This window comes from Gossypium raimondii, chromosome 12 (assembly GCF_025698545.1).
Source record: "Gossypium raimondii isolate GPD5lz chromosome 12, ASM2569854v1, whole genome shotgun sequence".
Taxonomy (NCBI): Eukaryota; Viridiplantae; Streptophyta; class Magnoliopsida; order Malvales; family Malvaceae; genus Gossypium; species Gossypium raimondii.
In genome coordinates this window covers 36,515,123-36,538,352 of record NC_068576.1, presented here as the reverse complement: position 1 = coordinate 36,538,352, position 23,230 = coordinate 36,515,123, and the positions used below count along the sequence as shown (strand labels likewise).

The window sequence follows — 23,230 nt, the reverse complement described above, 5'->3', positions numbered from 1 at the left end:
TAATTTGGTCCAGTTTTAATTCTCTATATTATTTTTAATTTTGGATTTATTTTAACAAAATGAGTTTTGTTTTATGCGCTTTGGATAATATCGATAAAGTTTCAAAGTTTTTAATAAATATTTCTAAGAAAACAATTTCTTAAGTAAATGATCAATAATTTTTACATAGTATTTTTTAAAAATTATAATAATTTTTAAAGTTATTTTTACTATTTTAAATATAAAATATTTATTTCTACATTTAAAAATAAAATTAATCAAAAATTAAATGAATATATTCCACAAATTGTCCAAACATCTAGGTTCAAATCGATTTTTATATTTTCAATTTTTTACTCGTCCCTAAATGTAACTATCAAATATCGAAAAGTACATTTTATTTTTCCTTTTATCGCACCATATATTTCAAGCAATATATTGAGGTTGAATACTAAAGATAATAATAATATTCCAATAATAAAATAAATTGTTCTTTCGAAAAAATCAAATAAATTGTACATGACAAGAATGTCAAAAAACTATTGAAAAGGAACCTTGTCTATCTTTGGGCGTTCTAAAAAAATGTGCATAGATCAAGTCTAATCGAGTTTATGAATGGTATTGATATTAAATATAATTGTTTAAGTTTGATACGGTATGAAATATGTGTTTCAAATTTTGTTAAAGTTCTTTTATATTTGTGAACGACTAATTCAATACTATTCAGGTTATTGTATATTTAATTTCAATATGATACGCATTACACAATGTTAGTGTCAATTACATTGTTCAGATGCAACTCCAGTTACAACTTAATTTACATCAAGAACATAGTGTACCCCGCCATATTTGGTTTGCATCTTTTGATCGAAAACTTTGGACCTATTCAATGTACATATTTGAAGGGGTTTTAGTAACACTTTATTGAGTTAAATTGTGAATAAAATTATGTCAAGCAAGGATTTTATGAAGACTTTCAATGTGATCAAAGTTTCCTTATTTGAAGAGATATGATTTATGAAGATTATCTCGAGAAGATCTTTGTTGATTCTGTTCCATATTGAAAATTTTATCAAGCTAAATCTAAGGGGATAGAGACCCATATTGATTGTAGTTTTGCAAGTCAATATATGTCTATTTAAAATAAGGCTTGTTATAATTTTTTAAGTACGAGCTTGAAAGCATTTATCTTGTGTGAGGAACTCATTTTTAGTGCAAATTATTGTAAACAAATTGTTCTCATTGTTCATTTTGTAAGTAAGCTTTCAATGGGAAAGTTTTAGTAAATAGAGTGATTTAGTTTATTTATAAAGTGAGGTCAAAATTTAGTGAGTGAGTTGAACTTAAATCACGTCCTGTATAGGTAGATTTATAGTGGATTACTCTCTAAACAAGATCTCATAAAGGTAGGAAGTTTTTGAATCACATATCCATACTTTTGTATCTATCTTATGTTTTGACATTGTTAATTTGCAAGTTCAATTGCAACTGAACATTTATTTAGAAGGCAAAATCAACAAACTCTTACACAATATTTATAAAAGCATCTTATAAAATTGAAAACAAATTAGGTTGGGTCATTTTTAAATATTGGAGCCCAAACTTGTCCCATATCTTAAACATGCTTTGTTTTTTTTACCCAAGTCCATTTTTTAGGTTTAATATTTTTATTCAAATCCTCTGTAGTATCAAGTAGGCCTTCAGATTTAGACTAATAACTTGATCCCTAGACAAGTTTAAATTTTTTCATTAAGTCATTTTTAGGGTTAGTGGTCATCAACATCTTTCTCAATGCCAACTACTTAACAAAGTGATTGAAATTCTCTTTTAACATTTCAAGGATTAGGGTTACCTCCTTCAAAAAATTTGCAATGTACTACTCTAACAACACAATTAGCTTTGTTAATTTTGAATACTTAAAACACAACCACTTTATCCAAAGAAAATAAGAGGTTTTGACTCTATGAAAAAGCTAAGTACAAATATTTTCCATTGTTTACATATAACATTTAAATATGTACAAACCAATTTACACCAACAAATTGGAATGTTTTAGAACACATTACATTGCAAAATAACAAAAACTTGATAAATCATAACCTAATTCTTAAATAATAGAAATGATCACTTAATGCTACATGAAATGGAAAACTTTCTCTATTTTATAATAACTAAGGGATAACTCTTTGAGTCATTGAAAAGATTTGTGTATATGGTTAGCCATTGATGTCTCCCATAAATCACTATTTTATTTGTTCTTTACATGTTGTTATGTCACTGGGGATCCAAGCAACCTACAAAAGTGAAAAATTTTTATTGGATACTTTTTTTGTAGTTATAAGAATTTCAAGTGAGGGAAGTTATTTTAATCTAGGGTTAGGCATGTTGCCAACCTCATAAAGGGGTGTAAGTGGTACTTACAAGTCACTTATCAAATGAGACTACTGATGAGATTCTAACCCTAGTGCTTTCCATTGTGCTAATGAATACTAAACCAACTGAATCAGCCCATGTTGGTAAACAAATAGACCTTTAAAAAGCCACTTTGTTGTGATCAACATATTATAAGAAAAGTTAATTTCACCATACATTCTCACCCTATGGCCTTGATTCTAAAATGGTCCTCAAATTTTAAATAATTCTGATTAAGTCTTTAACATATCAGTATCATTTCAATCAAGTCTTATTTACCTAGCCATTAGCTTAGGTATCAAAATCTAGCTGAAATCTAATGTGAAGTAAATCTAAAACACATTAATCAAATTTCAAATACGTTTGTGCTAACCGCATAAACAACTTATATCTAATGTAATATTATAATTTAATATGGCTATTTCTAAAAAAAATGTTAAATTCATATACATGCATTTAAATTTTGATCTATGTGTTTTAAATATGTTCAATGTCAGATTAAAACTAACATTTAATGCCTCGACTGATGTTCAAACTAACAAAAGGCCCTAATTAAAATGATATTAATACTTTGGAGAATAAATTAGAAAAATTCAAAGACCAATTTAGAATTTGAGATATAGTTTGAGGATATAGGTGTAATTAACCCCCAAAAGAAAAAAACCTTACCATTTGTGAGGTCAATTGAGAGGTTCATCTGCTTTAAATATGTCACTAATAAACTCTTGAAAACGAGAAGAATATATTTTGGGATTTACAGCTGCAATCATCTTTCGATCAAATTGCAATGACTTGTAGGCATGCTCAATTCGCTTGATAACATTGTAATTTTGGAAAAAATCCACTATCCCAAAACACAAAAGAACATCATAGCACTCTATCACTGTAAAATTTTGACATGATAATGTTCCTGTTCCATTCTTTGATATGCGAACACCACGTGCAGCTAGTTCTTCACCAAACTTGCAACTATGGAAACAAAATTTGTATGTTAATACAATGCTAAATTGCATTTTGATCCTTAAAATTTATAATTCAATTTTGACCCCAAAAAATTTTGGGTAAACTACACTAGTAATCAACTAAACTATTAGTAAATTTCTTATCTAGTCATCTAATTATGAAAATTTACAAAATGGTCATCCAACTATTAGTAAATTCTTTTTTTGGTCACCTAACTATGAAAAGTTACAAAATCGTCACCCAATTATTCAATTTTGTCTTTTCTGGTCACTAGCTAGCTAACGTGACAACTTTTAGAATTGGTGTAGTAGCAATTTTAAGCCTCAACATTTATAAACTATGTTAATTTAGTCTTAATTCTAAAAAATTGATCATCAACATTTACACATTGTGTAACTTGGTGACAAAAAAAGAAGAAGACAAAATTGAATAGTTTAGTGACCATTTTGTAACTTTTCATGGTTGGGTAACCAAATAAAGAAATTTACTAATAGTTAGGTGACCATTTTGTAGCTTCTCAGAGTTGGGTGACCAAAGAAGAAATTTACTAATATTTGGGTGACTACTAGTGTGGTTTACCCAAAAAGTTTTTGCATTTCACCCCCAACGTATTTAGCAAGCAAAATTTACCTATTGTTTTGTAGCCATTGATCACCAAAACTCACTTCTGATGCTTCATTCTCAGAGAAAGAGGTATTAGAGATAATGTCCATGATGTTGGTTGTACTGTATTTGCTTGTTGAATCTACAATGCAAAGAAGTAGAATATGTTTCATTAAATGAGTGATGACATTATTAGAACAATTAAGCACTTAATTTCTTACAAATCCTAAAATTTTTAGGTTATTTTTTTTCGGGTAAAAGTATCATGGAGGCCCCTATACTAGAAGTCAAATTGCATTTTATGCTCTCTACTAAAAAAATGGGTAAATTAGTCCTTATACGTTAGATCAAAGAGAAAATTGGTCCTTTTTTGTTAAAACTTTCATCCATATGTACTGTTAAAAATTGGTGTGGTTGACCAAATAATTAGAAAATGGCACATGGCATACCACGTGTCCTCATTGCTGACGTATAAAGACTAATTTTTAACAACAAAAAAGAATAAAAAAGGGGACCAACTTACTCTTTGATCTAATGTACAAGGACTTCTTTGCCCATTTTTGAAATAGAGGGGGCAAAAGGCAATCCAACTCCTAGTATAGAAGCTTCAATGGTACTTTTACCTTTTTTCCTATTTACTTTGCCTTTTAAGCTACAATTATACCTATCAATTCTTACATTGAAATAGAAAACTCAAACAGGTTGAAATAAATCCAAATCGAATCCAATCTGATTTGATCATAAAAACTAACAATTCAAACCTAAAGAAGTAGCTAAAAATAATATTAACCCATAATGATTCAAATCTAAAACTAACCCAAAATTGAAATTATCCAAACTCAAAATGATTTAAAAGTTTTAAAACTCAAATTAACCTTAAAATCAAATACTAGACCTAATCCAAGCAAGGTTGATGCCACTGACTACTTAAATCTTTGGAATTCATAGCTAAGGTAAGTGCTAAATATAGGTATGCATCAGCCATGCTAATACTAAATTTGATTTTTTTTTGCATAATTGCATAAAATACCCTCAACGTTTATAGATTTTTGGGTTTGAGCCCTTAATATAAAAATATTGACACCCTTAATATTACGGTTTTTTCAAAAATTAACTCAATTTTAATTGTAAACGTGAATTGACCACCAATCAAAGAAATAGCCTATGTGGCATGCCACATAAGCACGATGTCATAGATGACATCATCAAAATAAAAAAATTCATTTTTTTCCATCTTCTTTCTTCGTCTGTCTTTCTCTCTCCCCCTCTAACTGCTGTTAGAATAAAATCACAAATGAAAGCCCTAGGGTTTATATCATGAATCCCCGTCAACACCGTCATCTCTTTCCCAGCTGAATCCCCTATTTTACAATCCCAGGCTTTTTTGTAAATCTTACGTGCCAGATGACGATCAAGCTCCGCTATACAAATTTCAAACGTAACATCGGAATTCAATTTCTTACGGTGGTTTTGATCACCGTGGGCAAAAACATGCCATGAATAACAAGGATTCTTCGACGGCATAATGATGAATTTTCTATAAACAAGATTTTTTGGGAGATTTTATTCGATGTAAATCACTTCTTCTTTGAAATTTGTATGAGGGAAAGACTAAGATTTGGGGAAAATGAAACTTCCCCTAGTGTATCGGCACCCACATAATTTAAGATTAAGCTTGTTGGCAAAGTGAGTCAATGGACGAATCGATTTGAGTAACTGAGTCGTCTCATAGGTTTTGATTATAATCTTAGCCGAAATATGAACAAACTCGATTCTGACAAGACGTAAGCATAAAAAAATTGGTTACTAACGGCAGAAACGATGGTGCATTGGACGACATGAAGGGCTTGTTCGATTGATTCGAAATCAAATAAGCGAAGACCCATATTGTTGTTTATATTACTCAATGGATCATCACCGAAGAAATGAAATTCCAACTGTTTTTTAAAACCTTTAAACCTTGAAATCTTCAAACCCTAAAATCGCCATTGCTAAACAATAACAAAAAACCAAAGACATGAACTTGAAAATAGGGACCAAAAAATGAGAAAATATAGAAAGAAAAAGAATATGTTGGGTTTTGGTGGTGTTGAAGAAGATTACTACAGGTGAGAGAGAGAAGTGGGGAGGGAAATGGGGTTTTATAGGTAAGATATTGAGAGATAAAAAGTGGGGGAGGTGGGGGGAAGGGTGGATATTGAAAGGGGCATGCGGGTGTGAGGCAACCAAGAATCATTATTACAGGCAAAATAAAGGTGAATAAGATGATGATATGTTCTGGTTTTTGTTTTTTGTTTTTTTTGTGTTGTTTTCTTTGTTGGGAGTTTTGATTTTGATTCAATGCAAACAAAATTCAATCCATTGATTCAATACAAAATGGTGGTAGGTGTTTTATTTTTTTATTGTAACAATAATTAGAGGGGAAGAGAAAAAAAGAAAAAAAGATGAAAAAAAAATTTGTTTTGATGATGTCATCTATAACATTGTGATTATGTGACATGCCACATAGGCTATTTCATTGACCTGTCATTTTATTGATGGTCAACTCATGTTTACCATTAAAATTGGACTGATTTTTGAAAAAATCATAACATTGAGGGTGTCAATAAAAAAAAATTAAGGGCTTAAACTCAAAAACCAATAAACATTGAGGATATTTGATGCAATTATGTCATTTTTTTCACATATTTGAATATCATATACTTTATATTAATATCGCGAATGAAGAATCCAAATAACATAGCTTATCACATAACAAGTATTTTTCCTTTCTTGAACTTAATAGTTTTATTTAACCAATCACTTTTGGGGACTTGAATTTGACAATTTGTTTTCACATTGGGACTTAAACCTTTTTTGGCGTTGAACTTAGAAATTGATACTTTCTTTTGGTCTAAGTTAGGCCTAGGCCTTGAACTTGACAATTGTTCCAACATTGGGGTTTGAACTTTTTTTGTCTAAGTTAGCCATTGAAAACCCTAAAGTTTAAGTCCCAATGTGGGAATCTTCGCCAAGTTTAGGCTTCAATGTAATAACAATTGTCAAGTTTAGGGACCGACTTGGAAAAAAAATTTAAACCCCAATGTGAGAATAATTGCTTAGTCCATGACCAATGTGGGAACAATTGCCAAGTTCAGGACCTAACTTGGACAAAAAAAAAATCAGGCCCCAATCCAAGAAAAATTGCTAAGTTCAGACACCAAACAGTGATTTAACCTTTTTATTTTATATATATATTAATATCAACAAAAAGTGAGGGTCAAAGGAGAGACTATAAGTAAAGCTTGATACATTGTTTGTATTTTTCTGTACATCACCTTTATATGAAGAGTCAGACGATCTTTGTGAGGCTACATCACTTTGATGCAATGCAACATTGAAAATTCTCATGCCATTGTTAGAACATTTGCTGTTAACACAATCCACTAAAAGACAACAAAGGAATAAATGTTACAATTTGTTTTATTTTTAAGATTTGGCTTGTTTCAAATAATGTCACCATTGTTGCATTTTCATAACACATAGCTAAAGTAGTGAAAATTCACCTTGACGTGATCCTTGTACATGCAAGCCAAGCATGAGGCTGTAATTCATGATGCCTGCAGCCTCTAGGAAAGCACAATCATATTTGATTTGTCTATCAAAAACAAAATTATGATTGTTAATCAAGAAAAGAAAACAAAAGAGAAAAAATGTATAGATTTATAACAACTGCCTTAGTAAAAGTACTATGGAGGCTCTTGTAATAGAAGTCAGATTGTATTTTAGCCTTTTTACTTAAAATGGGTAAATTAGTCATTGTACATTAGATCAAAAAGAAAACTAGTCCTTTTGTTAAAAATTTCATCCATTTTTACTATTAAAAGCTGGTCCAGGTACGTCAGCATGTGGCACGTCACATGTCATATTGTCTAATTATTTTGTCAGCTACACTACTTTTTAACAATATAAAGGGATGGAAGTTTTAACAAAAATGACCAATTTGCTTTTTAAATGTACAATGACAAATTTTCTCATTTTTTTAGTAGAGGAGGCAAAATGCAATCTGACTCCTAGAAAAGGGGACTGCATGATACTTTTATTGACTTACTTCAAAAGTCTTTGTCGGACCAAAGGTTCAAGGTAAAATAGGAAATCAAGATCAGACTCCTTATGTAGAGTTTTCTCTCTGTATCGCATTTTTTCAACTTTTCGACCTTGTAATGAACCTTTGAGGTCATAACATCGATGCATCAACAAATCTGACTTGAATATGTTTGCCACAACCACAAAATAAACCTATTTAGAGAATTCAGACAATGTAACAAAAGAAGAAGTTGAGTAACAAAACTTCCATATCAAATCAGATGGTTTAAAATATGCCTATAGTCCTTGTATTTTTTTTTTAAATTAGGAATTCATTCCCTATACTTATATTGCTAGGAATTTAGTCTCTTTATTTTTTAGGCTTTAGAATTCAAGTCAAACTGCTAATTTTTTCTTTGTTAAATTCAGATTGATTACAATTTTTTTAATTACATGGCTACCAAGTAAGTATTTTTTATTTCAAAATGTTACAAAATAAATTTAACCAAAAAAATTAACAGTGTTAATATTTGGACCTGAATTTGAAGTCTGAAAAATAGAAGGACTAAGTTCTTGAAAATATAAGTATAGAGACTAAATTCTTAATTTTTGAAAATTACTAGGACTATAGGCACATTTTAACCAATAAAATATGTTATAAAGGTTTAGAGAGCAAAGCTTTATATGAGATAAATACCTTAGTACCTCCGGCTGGTTTCACCACATGAGCTCCATACAACTTGTTCAATATTGTGCTTCGAAACCTTTTGATATGGCTATAGTAGCTTGGAAGCATTTCCAAGAGAACCTGCATTGGGATAATACTCACTAAGAATTCCTAAATATCTACTTCATTAATAAACTTATTTTCAAGTAATCTCCAACCAATAAAATTATATTAGAATCCAACTAAATCTTAATCATTGGAATCCAACTAAATATCTACTTCACAGTTTGGGATGATTTGCAAAATATAAGATAATTTATGTATCAGTTTGTCGAGGGATTTTTGATTCATTCGAGAGGAAATTGTGAAGTGTTATCTGTTCAAAGCCAACAGATCTCTAAACAAGTTTGGTATTATCTCGATGGGCTTTTGTCTTAACACTTCATAGATTTCTCCTAACAGAGTTGAAAAATCGTTAACAAGCGTTTGGGAGAAGTCTACGAAGTGTCATCCAGTTGGAACTATTGAATTCTTCAACAAATCCAGTATTGTCCTTGGTGGGGGGTTTTGTCTCTCGACTCTATTGAAAGCCCACACACTTGAAAAGGTGACCTGAAGAGACGATATGTTCACCAAGTGGGAGTGTTACGTCGGATGCCTAAGAAGCTAAACCATGCATGGTTAGCCTCAAACCCATACCCTATAGCATATAAGGCACACATATGGATGAGATTGCTACCACTTGGGCTACATGTTATAAGGCCAATCTCGAAGCTGTTGAGGAATTCGATGGCTCTAGACGAATGACATTTCCTTAATGTTATATGAAAGAAAGACTTGTTTTCATTACCTTGAGTTCGGATTTCCTTAGTGTTTTAATGGCAAATCGAGAGTCGTTAGAGAAAAGGAACATGTTTCCAGGTCTCACTGTCGACGTCACTTGCTTAATAGTTTCATCACTACAAACTACCATCATGTAGTCATCGTTATCGATGTTTTCAAGCTCTTGAATAAGTCTAAAAAAACAATGAAATAACAATAACTCACGTCTCGGTATATTGGCATAATCTATTAAAAACAATAAAAATAAAAACAAATAAAAAAATTGCAAAACCTGAAAGATTTAGGACAATAATCTTTCCATTCAAAGCCAGTAACTATTCCGGGAGGGAGATTATTGCAATGATGTCTTGAACATTGAATCATATAATCTGTCGTCATAAGCTCCTTGTCGGAAAATGCCATGTAAATCTCAATTTCACTCTGCAATTCTTTTCATTATAAAATGAAAAAAAAAAAAACAGATAACTTTTCAAATTGGTACACTTTTGTAATCTTTCTATATGAAAATAAAAAACATGAAATGACATTCAACAAAATAAAAATCAATTTTTTTAAGAACATGAATTTGATTATACCTTTGTAAGAGAGAATCTCAATTTCTTGTAAGATGATGAAATCTAAGATGCAATGTTAGAATTTTTATTTATTTATTCAAAACTATAATCTGTTGAGTAAAAACCAAATTATAGTTTTTTTAAATAAATAAAATCAAACACCTTTCGATTGAATAAATCCAAAGATTTTTTTTAATTTCTATTTTATTTGCTTTTAATAATTTTGGTTGTAAAAAGATTGGGCGGTGGAGAGGAAAAGAGGCTGCAACAACTAACAATTTAACTTTCGGTCCCTAACAATTAGTTTTTAATTCATATAATACATAAAAAAATTATTTGGTACATTAATAATAGGGTAAAACACAGTTTATATTTTGGCCGCTCAACTTCAAAAAGTTATAAAATGATTACTTAATTATTCAAAAGTTTTCATTTAAGTCATTGAACTATTCGAAATTTTTTTATTTAAGTCGTTGATTTGTTAAGTTTTTTTTTCTTAAAGCCCGAAGAACGAGCTTTAAGCAACGATTCAACAATCGGTATGATAGATCAGTACTTATTGACGAGTAGAAAACATATCTTAAATCTAAATCGATTTTGACGGTCAACGTAGAAGATTGGTGAAGAAATTTGTTTAGATTTTGGTTTGCAGATTTCTGATATTCAAAGTTGTTTCATGAAAAGTTATTTTTCGTATAAATTATTTTTTCTCAAGAAATTTGTTATGTTACCGGTATTAAAAAATAAAATGTTAATATTTTAAAAATCAAATCCTGCCTAAATATAAATAAGCAAAATTGATAATAATGTAATTTTAATAAAATATTTTTTAAAATAGTAATTAAATATACAATCAACTCTTTTATAATAGTCTCATTTGTTAATCAAAATTTTGAATCTCGTAAAGAGGTGGTTGTTAATAATATTTGAGATTTAGATTAATGTATTAATAATATTAATTAATGAGATTTAGATTGTATTTTAATAAAATTTAAAAATATTATTTTATTTATTAAAATATCATTAAAATATTCCTTATATAAAATTTAAATTTTATAATATGTTAACTAAAATTTATGTTTTTATTTTTCCTACTAAGAGTACTAATATTCTAAAATTTGAGACAATATATTGTTACAGAGAACTAGTTTAATGAAGAGTGTACTTCATAATTGACAATTATTGTTATAGATGAGAAATTATTAAAGAAGATAAAAATAAAATGTAAAAATCGATAGTTGTTGAATTCATTAAGTCAAGTCATGTTATTTTCAAAATTTTATGTGACAATTATATTATCACATATGTAATGTCATTTCAACTTGTTATATTTCCTCATATTTCTCACAAAAAGTCGATTAATGAATTTAACTCATTCTTTGCTTGTTAAGACTAAAATTTTGGAATTTGAAAATATATAAGAACTAAAATGATTCAATTGAAGAACATGAATTATACAAAGGCAAGGTTAATAACAAAATTTAACCAGATGATTAATAGCTACTAAAGCATACGAACTAAAATTGATCAATTCAAAAATTATAGAAATACTAAATTCACAACTTATGCAGAGTACACTTATTTAACAACTACTAAAGTATACAAACTAATATTGATCAATTTGAAAAATACAAGAATGCGATATTCACAAATTACATTGAATACACTAAAATTGATCAGTTCAAAAATTACAAAATACTAAATTCACAACTTATGTAGAGTAGACTGATTTAACATCTAAATTCATAATTTACGAAGTACATTGATTTAATAATTGCTAAAGTATACAAACTAAAATTAATTAATTCAAAATTACAAAATACTAAATTCACAACTTACCCAAAGTACATTGATCCTTTTGGATGGGCATTTACTTCTAATGTGGTGCGTTTAAATTTTTTTCCTCACGCTATATTATCTAATCTCATTACTATTAACTGTAGGTAAACGCACCGTCTATCTAAAAGTGTCCTAAAATATACAAACTAAAATTGATCCATAGCTTACAAAAGATCCGAAAATTACAATATATATATATATATATATATACAATTTATGTAAAAGTAAATTTGAAAATAATTGAAATATTAAATTCAAAAATACTAAAATCACAATTAAGCAAAGTAGACCAAGTAATAGAAGAAATTATCAAAAAGAAGAAAAAAACATTTTGTTTTTGCTAAATCAAAAGGATTCATCATCTGATAAGGAAAATCTTTAGAAACCGAAGGGTTTTACAAATGAAATTTCAAATTCTATTTAATATACAAAACAATGATCAATCATCTCATTAAAACTATAGTGAAATGAATCTTGATTGCCCCCATTCATGGTGGATTTTTCCCTTCATTAAAACTTGCAGCACCAACAATGAAGGGGCTAAGGCAACCAACCTTCATAGACGATAACCCCAATCCACAAAGCAAGCTTCCATCTTCCGATGATGAAGACCTTATATGATTCTTTCTTTTCTCTATTTCCCTAATTATCCCATTCCATTCCCTTAGAGCCGTAGACGCCGGCGAAGATGACGATGTCGTCGAGGAATGACAATCGTCTGATTGATCATCGGACAAATTCTCACCGGGTAAAGGTAGTGTAGTAGATTTCGATTTCTTCAATCCCCTGTTTTTCTTCGAATTAATGCTTTCTCCGATCAGGTCACGGAAACCGACGGCGGATAAACCAGACATGGAGGGTACATCGGCCATGTCAAGAACCGTAACCCCAATGTTAATAACGCCGTGAAACCTACCGGAAGGTCGACGAACTTGAACCGCGGTGAAAGAAGGAGGGTGGATCGTAAAACCAGTCCGGATCGAGTTACCGACGAGTAAACGAACGGTTCCTAGTAGGGAATCACGAAGGACGCCGACGGAATAGATCTCAACGGAAACACCGGAAGTTTCTTTAGAAAGAAAATCAGAAGAGACTTTGAAAAGGAACTTGTCGTTCCAAGTAGGGTTTCCACCGCCGGAACGATCAATACAAGTACGGAGTTTAAGAGAAGGATCGATCCATGCAAGGGCGTAAGTTTGCATACGGCGGAGTTGACCAGATGGTTCTTTAAGTCCTTGTGCGGAGATTAAGGTTATTTCCAGCACATAATGATGATGATGATCTTTCTCCATTACCCGGTCCTTGTTGTGCCAATCTTTCTTCTTCTTTTCGATTTTTCTCGAGAATTTTAGGGTTTCATCAAGAAAAGGAAAAAAAGAGTATGGGATTTTCCCGAGAAAGTGACACCGAAGGAAAGGGTAATGCCGGCTGGAAAAAAGAAAAAGAAAACCCACCACAACAAATGGAAAGAAATTGGGACAGAGAGAGCTCAGGTGATGGGAAGAAAAGAACGGTTGAAGGAGGGAAAGTTGGTTATTTTCAAAAGAGAAAATTTTCGGGCTGGGCCGGCAATGAGTATTTGATCTACAAACTCTTTGGACCTATTTGTAATATAGGTCATAGCCTCATAGGTGTTTATGCCCTGGATGGACTCTGTTTGTTTTGGTTGGGTTTAATTTTTCAATTTCGAGCCGATCAAGTTTACATAAAATTCTTTGATTAGTTATCGATTGATTTTTAGTTCGATTGACCTTGGTATTATCGTCAGTGCAGGAGGTCGTGGGTTCGAGTGTGTTTCAGCATGCATTATTCTCTTATTTAAGGGTTGGAGAAGGATTATGGGTAGTTCTATGCATTATATCAAAAAGAACTTATAATGAGATTAATGTTAAAAATAATAATTTTATTAGTTAGGTAAATTACATCTACAACCACTAAATTATTAATAAGTTTATGTTTTGACTATTCAACTTTAAAAAATTTCAAAATATTCATTGAACTATTTGAAAGTTTTCCTTTAAGTCATTGAGTTGTTAAAACTAGAGACGAAGCTAGAAAATTGCATTAAGGGGGCTAGAGATGAATCATAAATTATTGGAGGCCGAAGGACAATTTTACCATTATACTAACATGTAATTTCATAAAAATTTAAGGGGATCAAGGCCACTGCCTGCCCTCTTGTCTTTGTCCCTTGTTAAAATTATTGTTGTATGACCTTTTCTATTTGCACGACCTATATTAATCGAAAGCTCTCTTTCATCTCATCTTTTACGGTTCAATTTGTTTTCATGAAACTGCTTTAAACGTCACGAATCTGTAACCCAAAATCCAAATAGCTTTCTTCTCTGATCTTCGACACTGACTGTTAGATCAACTTGGATCTAAGGTGTGTTCTTCTTCACGTTGATGGATACTGATCCACCGTACCAGTTATTGAATTGTTGCTTAGAGCTCGTTAGCTGAACTTCAAAAAAAAACTTAATAACCCTATGACTTAAATAAAAAAAAAACTTTCAAATTGTTCAGTTACTTAAATAGAAACTTTTAACTAGCTTAGTGATTATTTTGTAATTTTTTAAAGTTGAGTGACTAAAATATAAACTTACAATAGTTTAGTGACATTGGATGTAATTTACTCAATTGATAAACTACATCTGAGCTTTGTTCAACTAAGGTTTGATTCAATGTTTTTAAAGCTAAATCGAAAATCGAACCGATCAAATCATCGATTTCTGATTCGATTGATTTAATTAAAATTAAAAAAAAGAGTAAACTGTTTAACTGCAAATTTAATCCCTCCATGCCAATTTTCAATAGTTTGAATCCATCGAATTGCTGTAATTAACTTTTTATGATTAAATTAAAACGGATAAGATTGGGATTAATAATCAAATTCCCCGGTGACATCATCGTGAAGGGATTTTATCATCATTCAAAATCGGCATAGATGGTGCATTACATTGAATGAGCAGAGCAAATGCGTCAGTTAGTATATAAATGTTAACTTTACAACTATCATCAGTTGTTGAGACACTGACCCATGAACAACCAATTCAATGCTTGTCAACTCAAAGTGTGCGTTCACCTACCATCACCCCCCCTGAGCTTCACAATTTTCCAGTTCGCTAACCCCCCAAAATCTCTCCATTAATCCAATTTCTTGTTCTTGAGATTTTGGGGTTTCGCATTTTGATTCTAAAAATCTATTAAAGTGATCACACAAATGGATGTAGAGTTACCCATATCTAATAATCTAGCCACCACGTTCGACGAGGTCTCTTTGGAGCGTAGCAAAAGCTTCGTCATAGCCTTGCAGGTTTCTATCTTTTGGGCGTCCAATTTTTGCACAGCAAATTTCGTGTTTTCTCTTTTTCTTTTTGTTTCACTTATCTCCTGCATTGAAGAACAATGATTTTGCTTCGTTTACATGATGTTAAAAGGAAATTTGGAGAAGTGCATGCATCTTGTTTGAAAGGTTGTCTTAAAGAAAATTTTGAGCTTTATGCATGTTCAAAGCTTTTCTATCTGGCCCCTGACATTTTGCAGGAGCTGAAGAATTTGAGGCCTCAGCTTTATTCAGCTGCAGAGTACTGTGAAAAGTCATACATACATAGTGAACAGAAGCAGATGTGAGGATCCATATTTTTACTTTTACTTTCAATAATTGTTGCTTCGTTCATTATTTCCTCGTGTGTTTAGGTGAGGTTGACTCTTTCAAAAGAAGTCTTTCGAAATAAGTCTTTGAAGTGTAGTCTATCTGAAGTCGATAGACTTTTCAACACGTCCAATATTGTCCTTGGTGGGTTTTGTGCTCTGCCTTCGATGAGAGCCTGAGGTTGTCTAAAGAGGTGATGGGTTCAACAAAGTAAGATCGTTTTATCGAGCGTGAACCATGTGCCGTGCGCGGTCATTTACCAAGAAAGTATGAACTTTTGCGCTTGGTAAGATTTGAGCGCGTGCCCTGCAGCTAGGGTATTTATGGGCAATTATGCTACGACTTGAGTTAGTCAGTTGTAGCATAGTTAGCCACAAGTGTCAGGGGTTCAAATTCTATTAAGTGCAAACACTCACATTCCCGATGAGGCGCACTCACTTTGTTGAATCTACCGTCTCTTCATGCAGCCTTCGGTACTCAGGCACTTCACAGAGTCATGAGACAAAATTCTGATCGGAATAATACCCCTCTATTGAGGGGTTCATTGGCTTGGCGCGGACGATTCTTCGAAGACTTTTTCCAAAGAAGTCAGAAATCTCTCAACACTTAATCACTCTATAGCATGACAATGGCTTGCCTCCGTGTTTGTGCTTGAAATATTCTTGCTTTCTTGGATAAAATTTGCTAGGGTACTCGACAACCTGAAAGACTATGCTGTACAGGCTCTTGTTAATGCTGTTGATCACCTTGGTACTGTGGCTTACAAGTTAACTGATCTTATCGAGCAGCAAATATTGGAAGTGTCAGCCATGGAGCTACAAGCATCTTGTTTGCATCAGGTAAACAGTATGTTAGGAACTTGAGAGCAGAAATGTAATCAAATACGACATCTAGATGGTTAACCAGTCCCGTCTAACTTAATCATCAAGTAACCTCCAACCAAATGAATTTGAGTTAATTTCTAACACAATAATGAAGGGATGACCTGAGCTCATTTAGTTTGTTCATGTTAGCAACTTCATACGTGCCAAGTATACACCGGAAAAGAAGGTCTCCGGCAGCACCAGGTGTTTGCATTTATCCCCAAACATCACAAGCACTACATTTTACCAAGTAAGACTACTTGATTGAAGCCTGTTTCTCATTTCCTTTCCCTTTTTATCTCCTTTTTTGTTGGTTCTTATTCTATTGTGTTTCTATCAACCAGATTCCGTAAACAAGAAGGTTCATTTTAGTCCTCTCGTGCGTACAGATTCTAGACAAAAATATTTCGAGGCTTCTTGTCTTCAACCTTTTGGTACGATGGCTGGAACTCTTCTAAAATTTGAGTTGATTGCTGTATTGTTTTCATTGTACTTATTAAATGTGGTATATAGATAGTCCTGCACCAAAGCCTCTTTCATGTTACTTAGCCTTGGAAACGAAGCCTACTTCGAAAGGGAATTCAGACACTTTGGCAAGGTTAGTCTGGCCGAACTGTTCCAATGTAGTTCTTCTAGTGTTGTAATGAGAGCAAAGAAGTTATTGACATTGTTTACACTGCAGCAACGAAATCTCGAAACATTCGGGCAATGGTTCTGAAGTTTTCCGGCTATTGGGTACGCATTTTACATTGATAGCTTTTCTTACTTTACAAGATTTGCATTTTGACCGTAATTCTTGCAGATAATGGAGATAACACGAGGATAAAGTCTTCGGCAGCACCTTATCTTGCTTCGAATCCACTTTTTCCAACACTGGGTATCACACATGGGGTAATGTTCGAATCGACAATAATGCATACATGCTTGAAGCCCTTTAAACCGATGCTTGTTTGTTGAAACCCGAGTTGATGGATTTATCTTTAGATTGGTTGCTCTCTTATATGATATAAAATCCGTCATTGTTGCATTTCATGGTTGTGGAAAAACCCTGTCTTCGTTTCAGGAATCGGAGGGACCGTCGATGGCATTCAGGTCATTTGATAACCGAAAGCATCAGATCGTTCGTGCACCTGTTAGAAGCCAAAGCTTGCTCTCAGCTTTCTTTGTCAAACAGAAAGCAATGAAGCTAAAAGCTGGATATGTTGCATGAATCTCCATTTGAACAATCCCAATGCCACCATGTAAATCACTCATTGTGGATAATGAAGATGAGTTACATGATCCACTCTTATGAATGGTTTGTATATTTGAATGTTCATTGTTAATTTTCCCTAGAAATTTCATAAATTTTCCATGAAAATGAATTGTCAAATTACAAATTTTCACATCCAATTGAAAAAAAAGGTTAGTGGTTGAAAATTTTAAATTTATCTAAATTTAGTCTAATTGTTGATAAATGCATGAAGTTGAACTGTCGATTTTTGTTAATTTACTCTCTTTTTTACTAATTTATTACACAAATTGTTAAACTGTGATTTATGCTAATTCTTTACTTCTAAATTGTTGAATGTCTGATTTCAAGTGAGCAATTTAGTGAGAACGTTTAACAATTAAAAGTTTTACTTAGTTTTCATAATATTCATTATCTTATTCTAACGATTTAAAATAGGAAATTCATAATTAAATCAATTGTAAGCTCATTAATTTTAAACTCTTCAAATTAATCCGAGAGTATTGTTGAGGGAGATCAACTTCATTTGTGTACCGGTAAATCTTTCAATAGGCTAGTGTTATCCCCGATGGTAGTTTTATCTCTCGATTCTACCTAGAGCTCGAGCGCAGATCAAAGAAATTTTAACATTTGCACTTAGTGAGATTTGAACCCATACCGACTCTTTAAAGAATTCATTAGCTCCTGACAGACAATACTTTGAAAACTTTTCTGAAGTGAGAATCAGCCTTCCTTTATCAAAAATATCTTTTTTTTTTTTTTAGAGATTTTCAACTTCTTTGAGAGTAGTCTTCAAAGTGTCATCGGTCCGGAGTTGGTAGACCCCTTAACATGTCCGGTATTATCTTTGATAGAGGTTTTATCTCCCAACTCTACTAAAAGCTGTACATGGTTCATGGAATGAAAATGTCTCGTTTGATGCTTGATATGGCAAATCATACTTGTGTGTCGAAGTAGAGAGACAAAATTCTCACCGGAGATAATACTGAACATGCCGACTTTAGACAGATGACTCTTCAAAAACGTTTTTCAAATTAGAAATTTTTCATATATAAGTAAACAGTCTTGAAAAAGAAATGATAATAATAAAGAAATCAGAAAACATTATTATGATCATATATAAAAGAGTAAACAACACATCATTTGAACAAGAAACAGAAAAAAGGAAAAAAAGGTTCAGTTTCAATCTTCAAACACCCCCATTTTTATCAGCCATGGATGGTAACAGCTTCCCACAAGAAGTTCTTTGAAACACCACTATTGTTCACGTCCCTAGCTTCCATAGCAGCCATCTTCAATGTCCTAATCGTCAGTTCATTAGCTTCCCAAAAAGATAGACTCTTGTAAGGCAAATTATGTTTATTACAAAGATCCTTCACTAATGGTGCAACTTGTCTCAAATGACAACGAGGCAACCTAGGGAACAAATGGTGTTCTAATTGAAATTGTAACCCACCAAAGAACCAATCCATCCATGGCGAACACGAAATATCCAACGTCCCGTTCGTCTGTTTCTCGAACCAATCGTTTCCGTTCGGCGGACCGACGTAAACATTCGCAGAGAAATGATTCAAACAGAATTGAGCATGTTGAATTGATGTTACAACAAAACTTGTGAGAACAAACATAACCCTATGTGACCAATTCGGTAACCATGAAACTAAGAGGGGAAACCATGTCCAAAACACGATAATCCCCATTATGTTCAATGTTCTATCTTGTACCTTTCTTTTAGAAAACAATAGTAATAATGTTTGTATATATAAATTTACCCTTGCTACACACATGATAGGATAAAATGTACAATGTTGGTAACTAATGAGAATTCGTGCCATATAATCAAACTCGAGTTTTCTACCGTAAAAAGAAGATGTTACCGAATTGAATAACCAAGATGAGACGGCAAAAACTGGGATATGTTGAAGATCGGGATCGCAATCTAAGCTATTACAAGCAATGTGATGAGCATTATGAGTCCATTTCCACCATGCAATGCTAATACCTGTTAAACAATTACCTGTTACAACTTGAACCAACTTGTTTCAACTATTAGAGATTAGTGATCCCGTAAAAGTAGCATGGAGGTTCCATATTAAGAGTTAAATTGTATTTTGTCCATTTTACTCAAAAGGTAAAATAGTCCTTATATTTTAAATCAAAAAACAAATTGGTCATTTCTGTTAAAATTTTCATTCATTTTTATTGTTTAAAACTACCATGGTTGACAGAATTGTCAAATAGTTACACATGGAGTGCCATACGTACCTCATATTGATGTGTAAGGACTAATTTTTAACCGTAAAAATAGATAAAATTTTTAACAAAAATAATCAATTTGCTCTTTGATCTAACGAATAGGGATTAATTTGCTCATGTTTTAATAAATACTAAGAGTCAGAATACATTTTTCCAGTGTTACTCAATAAATGAGCAAAACAGTCCCTACTCCCTATACATTAGATGAAATAGTAAATTGGTCCTTTCTAGTAAAAAATTCATTCATTTCTAGGTTAAAAATTGGCGTTGCTGATAAAATAACCAGACAGTTACACATGACGTGCCATGTGTACCTCATTCTGATATATAAAGACCAATTTTTAAAGGTAGAAATGAATAAAAATTTTAACAAAATGATCTAATGTGTAAAGATTATTGGTCTATTTTTAGTAGAGGGACAAAATGTAATCCAACTCCTAATATAAGAGTCTCCTCTACTAGATTAATTTTGTACGTTAGATCAAAGAGCAAATTAATTATTTTTAATAAAAATATTTCTACTGTTAAACGCTGATGTTGTTAACAGAATAACCAAATGGTTATATGTGATGTGATATTTGTGACTCATTATTAGGTATAGAAACCAATTTTTAAGAGTAAAAATTGATAAAAACTTTAACGCAAAAATTAATTTACTTCTCAAGAAATAATTTAAAGCTATAAGAAATAATTTAGTGCAAAATGAAATCCCGCCTCCATGCTAGAGGTGCTCATGGGCCGGGCGGCCTGGCCCGGCCCGACGGCCCGCCCGAAATATGGGAGGGTTTGGGTAAAAATATAGACCCGAAATATGGGCTTGGACAAAAAAACGAGGCCCGATTAAAAAACGGGCTGGGCCTCGGGCACCACTTTTTTGGCCCGGGCCCGCCCGAATATAATAAATATTTTTATTTTTATTTTTTTAATTTTAAAATACTTTTAAAATACTTTTTAAAAATTTTTTAAAATATTTTTTTATTTTTTTAATTTTAAAATATTTTTAAAATACTTTTTTTAATTTTTGTTTTAATTTTTAAAATAAATTTTTGGTATTTATTTAAAAAACGGGCTGGGTCGGGCCGAGCCCGGGCTTATGAATTTTTTCCTGGGCCGGGCCTGGGCAAAATTCTAGGCCCATATTTCGGGCCGGGCCTGGGCCTGGGACCCGAGTTAAAATTTTCTGGGCCCGGCCCGGCCCATGAGCACCTCTACTCCATGCCCACTTTTACCCCCAAGCAATGCTAATACCTGTTAAACAATTCCCTGTTATAAGTTGAACCAACTTGTTCCAACCATGACCAGACATTACAATGTAATGACCAGAATCATGGCCAATATAAGCACTTTGTATCCAAGCCATGCCTAACACCATAGCCGAACAGAGATGAACCCACAAGCTATTGCAACACAAAACGCCGTAAAACACGAAACCAAACATGGCGGCTACCGATGTTAATGTAAAAACAGCTGTGTGACCTTTGTTTTCAAACATGCCGGCTTTAGTGAATTCATGGATTAGGTTTCTATAGTCTTTGGATACCTCAGAGACTTTGTAATCTTTTAGACGATAACCGGTGAAGAACTTGTTAAGGTATTGCCAAGCTGTGGCGGGATGATAAGCTGTGAATGCGTCAGTAACGTCTTTTCCGGCGAGATTTAAGAGTGGGGTTTCGCCGCCGGGATGGTATTTGGACCAATCGGAAACGTTGTAAACTTTGCCGTTGATGGAAACCCATAAATCTCCTGGCTTGTTGTGTTGTTCTAGCTGTTGAATGGTGATGTATTTTTTGTCACACTCCATTAATGAAAAAAGAAACAGAGCTTTTTTTGTGTGTGTGTGTGTGGAGATTTTTTTGAAGGTTGTTTAATATTTATACATTTAACGCAGACAGTGTCATTTTTTGTACCGATAGAGGGTCAAAATTTCTTGCCAGTCCTTATACTTTCATAAAATTTGATATTTAATTTTTATGCTGAAAAATTAAAAATTAAATTCGGTTAATTTTTTAATTTGAAAATCTTAATTTAATCATGAGTTAACTACACTCAAGGTTATTAATCTGTTAGTAACTTTACGTTTTGGTCACTCAACTTTAAAAAGTTATAAAATGATTACTGAACTATTCGAAAGTTTTTATTTAAGTAACTGTGCTATTTAGTTTTTTTTTTAAAGATAGATTAACGAGCTTCAGGTGACGATTCAAAAATCGTACGGTAAATTAATATCCATCGACGAGTAGAACATAATTTAGATCCAAGTTAATCTGACGATCAGTATTGGAGAATCGAGATTGAAGAAAAAAGTTATTTCGCTTTTGGTTCACAAATTTGTGACCAAAGTTGTTTCATGAAAAAAAAAACTAAACTATAGAAGAGAAGGGAAAGAAGATCTTTCGATTAATGTAGGCGTAAAAATGAATATTTAAATTAATTTTTATGATCATATTTAGTTTTTGATGTTTTATATTAATTTTGAGTTTTGAATTTTAGCTTGAGATTTATTTTATGTCATTTAGATCTTATTAATTAAAATTTTAAAAGTTTTTTCATAAATATTTTTAAAAGAATTACTTTTTAAATAGAAAAATATACAATAAGCCTTACGTAGCACTCTTTAAAAAATTTCTATTGTATTTTTAAATTATTTTCAAAATTTTAAATATAAAATATTTATTTTTACATCTTTAAAATTAAAATCATTATAAATTAAATAAGAAATAAAATTCGATTTTTATTTTGTGAATAAAAATCATAAAAAAAGCATGATATGGATCGGTTTTAAATTTTTCTTCTTCTTTTTTCGACATAACGTCAATGAGATTTTGACTTGATGATAATGTCGAGATTCTAAGAACTTTGTGTTAAAATAATAAAAATAAAAATTGAAACGAAAAATCTAAATTTAAAACTACTAAAATATAACAGCTTTGAGGCGTGTAGAACACTTTTTCAAGGTTTTAAAATGTCTCCAAAATATAATAAAGCCCTCAACACTCCCAATAGAATAGTCAAAATGACTAACATAAAAGCCTTTTATATAAACGTATAATAAGTGTATCTTTTCATTAGACACCGATATATCTTTTAATAAAATATCTTTTTATAGGGCTGTGTTGTTTTGAAAGTAACTTTATATGATAACTTTACGTACAAAAGTTACGTCTTTACAACACATTTATTCATTAGTAATTATAATTAGTTAAACATTTTAGATAATAAAATATTATTACGGACCAACATTATAAACTACTAATACTTTGAGATCTTAGATTCAAGTGCTATCTTATTTTAATATTATGT

At 31.8% G+C, this 23,230-nt stretch overlaps 4 protein-coding genes across 5 annotated transcripts; 1 reads left to right on the top strand and 3 right to left on the bottom strand.

Annotated features, from left to right (window-relative positions):
• Positions 1-3,071: 3,071 nt before the first annotated feature.
• On the bottom strand, positions 3,072-9,934 carry LOC105762438 (phosphatidylinositol 4-phosphate 5-kinase 10). The gene is made up of 8 exons (XM_052625250.1): positions 9,804-9,934; positions 9,540-9,705; positions 8,720-8,830; positions 8,048-8,235; positions 7,503-7,594; positions 7,275-7,382; positions 3,985-4,099; positions 3,072-3,360 (listed from the first exon to the last, which is right to left on the bottom strand). The coding sequence occupies exons 1-8, from the start codon at positions 9,932-9,934 to the stop codon at positions 3,072-3,074; spliced, it is 1,200 nt and encodes a 399-aa protein (XP_052481210.1).
• Positions 9,935-12,322: 2,388 nt separating this feature from the next.
• On the bottom strand, positions 12,323-13,403 carry LOC105762437 (uncharacterized). The gene has a single exon (XM_012580240.2). The coding sequence runs from the start codon at positions 13,215-13,217 to the stop codon at positions 12,414-12,416; it is 804 nt and encodes a 267-aa protein (XP_012435694.1). The 5' UTR covers positions 13,218-13,403; the 3' UTR covers positions 12,323-12,413.
• A 1,541-nt stretch (positions 13,404-14,944) lies between these two features.
• On the top strand, positions 14,945-17,869 carry LOC105763880 (protein ABIL1). Of its 2 annotated transcripts, XM_012582274.2 has the most exons (9): positions 14,947-15,241; positions 15,472-15,554; positions 16,269-16,419; positions 16,594-16,693; positions 16,788-16,877; positions 16,957-17,041; positions 17,126-17,178; positions 17,246-17,334; positions 17,507-17,869. In XM_012582274.2, the coding sequence occupies exons 1-9, from the start codon at positions 15,149-15,151 to the stop codon at positions 17,651-17,653; spliced, it is 891 nt and encodes a 296-aa protein (XP_012437728.1). In that variant the 5' UTR covers positions 14,947-15,148; the 3' UTR covers positions 17,654-17,869. The 2 variants fall into 2 exon arrangements, with proteins under 2 accessions (XP_012437727.1, XP_012437728.1); XM_012582273.2 differs by having other exon boundaries at positions 14,945-15,554.
• An 899-nt stretch (positions 17,870-18,768) lies between these two features.
• LOC105763879 (delta(8)-fatty-acid desaturase 2-like) lies at positions 18,769-21,791 on the bottom strand. Its single transcript, XM_052625064.1, has 2 exons — positions 21,179-21,791; positions 18,769-19,676 (listed from the first exon to the last, which is right to left on the bottom strand). Exons 1-2 carry the CDS (start codon positions 21,729-21,731, stop codon positions 18,883-18,885), a joined length of 1,347 nt encoding a protein of 448 aa, XP_052481024.1. The 5' UTR covers positions 21,732-21,791; the 3' UTR covers positions 18,769-18,882.
• Between the last annotated feature and the right edge of the window lie 1,439 nt (positions 21,792-23,230).

What these genes read in the sequence shown, in the direction of transcription:
- LOC105762438 (XM_052625250.1), bottom strand. Translation starts at nt 9,934, where the DNA reads ATGGCATTTTCCGACAAGGAGCTTATGACGACAGATTATATGATTCAA. An exon ending in TATTGTCCTAAATCTTTCAG is followed by an intron (nt 9,706 to 9,803) that starts GTTTTGCAATTT and finishes TTGTTTTTTTAG; the next exon opens with ACTTATTCAAGAGCTTGAAA. An exon ending in GTCTGACTCTTCATATAAAG is followed by an intron (nt 4,100 to 7,274) that starts GTGATGTACAGA and finishes TTTGCATTGTAG; the next exon opens with ATTCAACAAGCAAATACAGT.
- LOC105762437 (XM_012580240.2), bottom strand. Translation starts at nt 13,217, where the DNA reads ATGGAGAAAGATCATCATCATCATTATGTGCTGGAAATAACCTTAATC.
- LOC105763880 (XM_012582273.2), top strand. Translation starts at nt 15,334, where the DNA reads ATGATTTTGCTTCGTTTACATGATGTTAAAAGGAAATTTGGAGAAGTG. An exon ending in CAAGCACTACATTTTACCAA is followed by an intron (nt 16,694 to 16,787) that starts GTAAGACTACTT and finishes TCTATCAACCAG; the next exon opens with ATTCCGTAAACAAGAAGGTT. An exon ending in TGAAGTTTTCCGGCTATTGG is followed by an intron (nt 17,179 to 17,245) that starts GTACGCATTTTA and finishes TAATTCTTGCAG; the next exon opens with ATAATGGAGATAACACGAGG.
- LOC105763879 (XM_052625064.1), bottom strand. Translation starts at nt 21,731, where the DNA reads ATGGAGTGTGACAAAAAATACATCACCATTCAACAGCTAGAACAACAC. An exon ending in AACAGGGAATTGTTTAACAG is followed by an intron (nt 19,677 to 21,178) that starts GTATTAGCATTG and finishes ATTGTTTAACAG; the next exon opens with GTATTAGCATTGCATGGTGG.